Raw genomic sequence first — 4,631 nt, 5'->3', positions numbered from 1 at the left:
TAAGTCCAAATCAAACACATTTAATAAATATATCATATAAATTAGCCTAAAATAAATATTTACGTTGAGTTTTTTTAAATAATTATTTTGAGTCTATAATAAGTTGAATATTTACATACCGATTTATAAATAGCAGAACTCATAAATTTCAATTAGTTCGCACAGTGTGTCAGCACCTCGACCTGCATTCTTTAAGTTTGATTATCACTTACAAACTTAAAGAATGTGAGATTTATACAAAAGTAATGTTATATACAATCGTGGAATACGTAAACGCCACACAATTGTTTTGAAAAAAGTGAGGTTAAAACTTTAGTTTCTTTCATACAGACTTTGTATTTACTCACTGTTTTCAAAATGATTACGTAACGCTTACACATTCTATAACTACAAATATCATTTTTCTTTACACAACCCAAAGAAATGTGAAGCTTGCATTAGGTAATTAAGAACATACAAAAGGAAATACTTTTATTTATAAAATACAGAATGTACTCATAATTATGAGTAAGTGATTGGCATCCATCGCCAAAACAGCCTCAACATTTATTACTCAAAGCATAGCTCTGATATTCATCATCATGAATTTAATTTATTCCTATAGTAATAAGAATACTACATTCAAATATATTTTTGAATGCCAATTTCCATGGGAAGATTGTAATGCTTAATATTGCTCTAAGGGCACTTGAGCTTGTTTCCATGGGTCCTGAGGCGTGCATAACATGGGCATGCATTCCTATTGCCATAGGTACCTGGTGGTACACAGTGGCATCTCATGCAGCAGGTCTTGCAAGCCCGGGTGCACCTCCTTTTTCGCGACGCCTTCTTGCACCTCTTCGAACATGCTGAGCTGCAATCTGAAAAGTATATATACATTAGTTCTGTTACATATCACACTCATATTTTATTTTTATTTTATGGTTAGTGAACTTCGGATTTCACTCGATAAAATTTTCATATCAAGCCAGCTCCAACAAGAAAGGAAGATTTTATAATTCATTATCATTCTTTCTAATTTTCTACCATTTCATTGTACAATTACTCTCCTCCTTAAACATTCAATCGTTCACATCATGTCAATCACCTCATATGTTGCAAATTGCAAGTTATGTATCAAAAATATTTTTTGTAGTTTTAACACAAAAATAGTTTGAAGCACTAAAGTATATTATCTTTGTCTTTAATATTTCATTCATACAAAGCCATCAATACATGGATTACGTACATAGTTTAAGAACTCTTAGGGGTTGGCTTAAGAGGTAAAAGACTTTGGACTTGGGGGTATGCTCCCCTTTTATCTAAGATTCAAATCCTCTTGGAGACTAACAATCTCTAAGAAATATTGGACTAGGATTCTCCTTGAATTACTCGATATGAACGTGTAGAAAAGTCATTGCCGAGGACTTGTGCACCATCGAGATTAGATAGGATACTATTCCCCGATACCCAATGCCAAAATAAAAATTGTACATATATATACTTGGAAGGGTAGGATTGTGTATTGAAGTTATATATTCTTCTCACTTTAACAAGAATATACGCTTTTATATATAATAATACACTTAACAACTTTTCATAAAAGCCAAAATATGCTTGCATGCATGGAATTCCAATAAGATCATTAGTTGGTAGGTACTATATATCTATTCGATCGGCAGATGCAAAAACACATGATGTACATGCATTTATACTTCACAAGTAAGAAAGGTAGTGAGTGTTTCAAGGACCTCTAATCATGTTATTAGTCTGAATTTTCATCCTCTAGATTTTTTGAAGATAATTTATCAGGTTGATTAATTAGTGAATTTCCGACTATTTTGTTTTCAAAATTAATATATGGTTGAGATTTTGTAAAATCAACCCTTCATCTCTTAAAAATTTTAAAATATTCATCATTTCAATATTTTCAAGAAATGATAAACTATTTTCTCAAAGTAAAAGGAATGAAAAACTAATTGGATGAATATACAAATTAGCAACAACTTACTTATTTTAACAAGAGGACGATGTTTAGCACGAAGAGATGCCGCTTCGCCAGCATCAATCTAAATCAGAAAGGTGAAACAATAACAAAATCAGTTTTACATCATGACAAGTGCTACATCTACAAAGAAATAATTCAAATGTAATCCCACAAAGTGACATGGTTGTATCTGATCCGTTAGATCTACTTTATAATATAAGTAATTTTACAATCTAACAAACCACATCGTCAAATCACGTTAGTTTGTGAGATTATTTTTGTATAATTTTTTTATGAATAGAGTATTTTCCATTACTTAATGCATAGTCTAATAATGAAGAGCAAGGAGTTTTAAACTTGAAGATAGATGACAATCAATATTGGCACACGAACTCTGGCTTCTCACTTCTTAGTCACGAGGGATATATATGGTTCAGTCACAAACTACGGTCTAGGACTAGGTATAGAGAGAGACTCACACTAGCAAGAGTACTGCTTGGGGCACTATTAGTTGATGAAGCCTCAGCAAAAGCCTGGAAAAAAGGAACAATGCCAAAGCACATCATTTAAAGTTTATGATTGTAAAGTAATCTTCCCAACGGAAACAATGTTAAGCTGCTAATTGCAGTGTTGTTAATGTACCTGTAGGAGGAGGAGGACTGCAATGACAGAGACTGAAAAGATCAGCTTCATGATGTTGGGGGGAAAACGATAAGCTAGGTTGATGGTAATGAGACTGTCTGTGTGAATGAAATGGGGTATATATGGCAGAAGGAGTAGTACTAGACTACTGCATGTATGCCATCATATAGGCATCTTGTTTTTGCCTTTTGTTTTAGCTTTTTCTTTTAAAACTCACACGCAAAGGTTGGATAGAGTTCACGAGCATGGCTTAGAGTCCACGGGGAAATTAATGTTGGGAGCACAAAAGACTTTGGAAGCTAGCTTCTTTCACTTTTGGTTTAACTACCTTTATTGTAAGCACAGCTGTTGATGCTTTAGCTGGATGTCTGGTGCCTGTCTGGACCCCACACACACACACACACAGGGGATGGTCCCCTAAGGTAGCTGCTGAATGAGATACAATGTCTTGTGATCCTGGTTGAGCTTGAGCTTTCGAATGAGGAAAACATGCATAGTACTGAAATGGCACCGACACATATAAAAAATAATAATAATAATATTAAATATAATCGTGAAAAGTTACTTTAAAAAAGAATAGGATCTATTATTAAAAAATTAATTTTTTTTTATATGAGTCCCACATTTATTCATTTTTTCAAAATAATTACAAGACACGACTGTAAGTGTCGTTTTTCAAAAAATAAAAAAAATCATTGGAGATTGAATCACCCATGCATCTTAATTTCCAAGTATGTTTGATCCTAATTAGTCTTGTTAATTATAGTGAGCTGCATGATCAGCATTACAAAATTACAAATGTTTATACTTTTAACCAACATGTTACTCTGCTAAGGATATTTATACGAGAAATGATACTTAATGTTAGAGATGCACTGCCGTTTTGGTTGGGCATGAAACTGATTTTAGTCGACATTCATAATTTAATAACAAGGGCTTGAGACGCATGCACACAGCCGCCAACTCGGTACGTATCAGTTTCTCTTAGGGAATTTTCATTTAGGTTAGTTCATGTGTAGTTAGCCTCATATTTTCATGATTTTTACAATCAAAAAGGCTATATTCCAATGTTTTGAATACCGTACCGGATGTCGTACCGATCAAGGCACTGGAACGAAATATTTCGATACCAATACCGTTTTAGGATAGTCGATATATAAATAAATTATATATATAAAAATATATATAAATTATATTTCAAAATAATAGTTTATATATGAATAAATTATACATAAATATATATATATAAATTATAAATAGTCTGGTCTGAATTGTGGGTCAAAAAATGAGATTACAGTTTGAAAAAATGAAAAAAAAAATGTACAGGCCGTATGTAGGCCGAAATATAGGCCGGTACGGTCGGTATTTCGGCCTATACAAACTAGGTACAATACCTGTACCTGACCAGTGGCCAAATGTACCGGCCATACCAACCGATACAATATGATATTAAAAACAATGTACTCACTGAAAATGGATCCTAAGTATGGGTCTTGATTGCCTTTTTATTTTATTTTTCTCTCACTTAGTAATTAAGAAAATATTATTTTAGTGATGTTGTGAATTTTTAAAAAAAAATATATTTAAAAATAAAAATAAAACTGATTGAAAAAAATATAAAAAATTAAAAATTTCTTCTTGGTACGAGTCTCGTGCTAGCACGGCTCTTTTACAATTTACATTATAAAGGTTTAATGAGACCGCGACTTAGTACTTTGTCCTCTCATCAGACTCTCCAATGAGAAAACAATATCCATGTGTAATATTAGGACCCATATGTCAGCCAATCAAAAGGAGATCATACATGCCCTTTTATACACTTACCTTAAGTTACAAACTCCTATTAAAAACAATCAAAATAGTCAAAATTTTGAAATCAAAATAAATGAAAAAAATAATAAAAAAAACCTCTAGTGACAAGTGGAAGTGGGTTTCTTTGACGGGAAATGATATTCTCACCAAGAAAGGTTACGACAAAATCGATTTTGCTTTTTTTTGTTTTTTTTAACTTAATAATTAAGAA

The 4,631-nt window shown here is 32.3% G+C and overlaps 1 protein-coding gene across 1 annotated transcript; it reads right to left on the bottom strand.

Annotated features, from left to right (window-relative positions):
- Positions 1–437: 437 nt before the first annotated feature.
- LOC122298571 (gibberellin-regulated protein 9-like) lies at positions 438–2,785 on the bottom strand. The gene is made up of 4 exons (XM_043108379.1): positions 2,609–2,785; positions 2,446–2,499; positions 1,991–2,048; positions 438–860 (listed from the first exon to the last, which is right to left on the bottom strand). The coding sequence occupies exons 1-4, from the start codon at positions 2,657–2,659 to the stop codon at positions 679–681; spliced, it is 345 nt and encodes a 114-aa protein (XP_042964313.1). The 5' UTR covers positions 2,660–2,785; the 3' UTR covers positions 438–678.
- Between the last annotated feature and the right edge of the window lie 1,846 nt (positions 2,786–4,631).

The sequence above is a fragment of the Carya illinoinensis genome, chromosome 16, assembly GCF_018687715.1.
Source record: "Carya illinoinensis cultivar Pawnee chromosome 16, C.illinoinensisPawnee_v1, whole genome shotgun sequence".
In the NCBI taxonomy this organism is placed as follows: Eukaryota; Viridiplantae; Streptophyta; class Magnoliopsida; order Fagales; family Juglandaceae; genus Carya; species Carya illinoinensis.
This window is presented reverse-complemented; position numbering and strand designations above follow the sequence as displayed.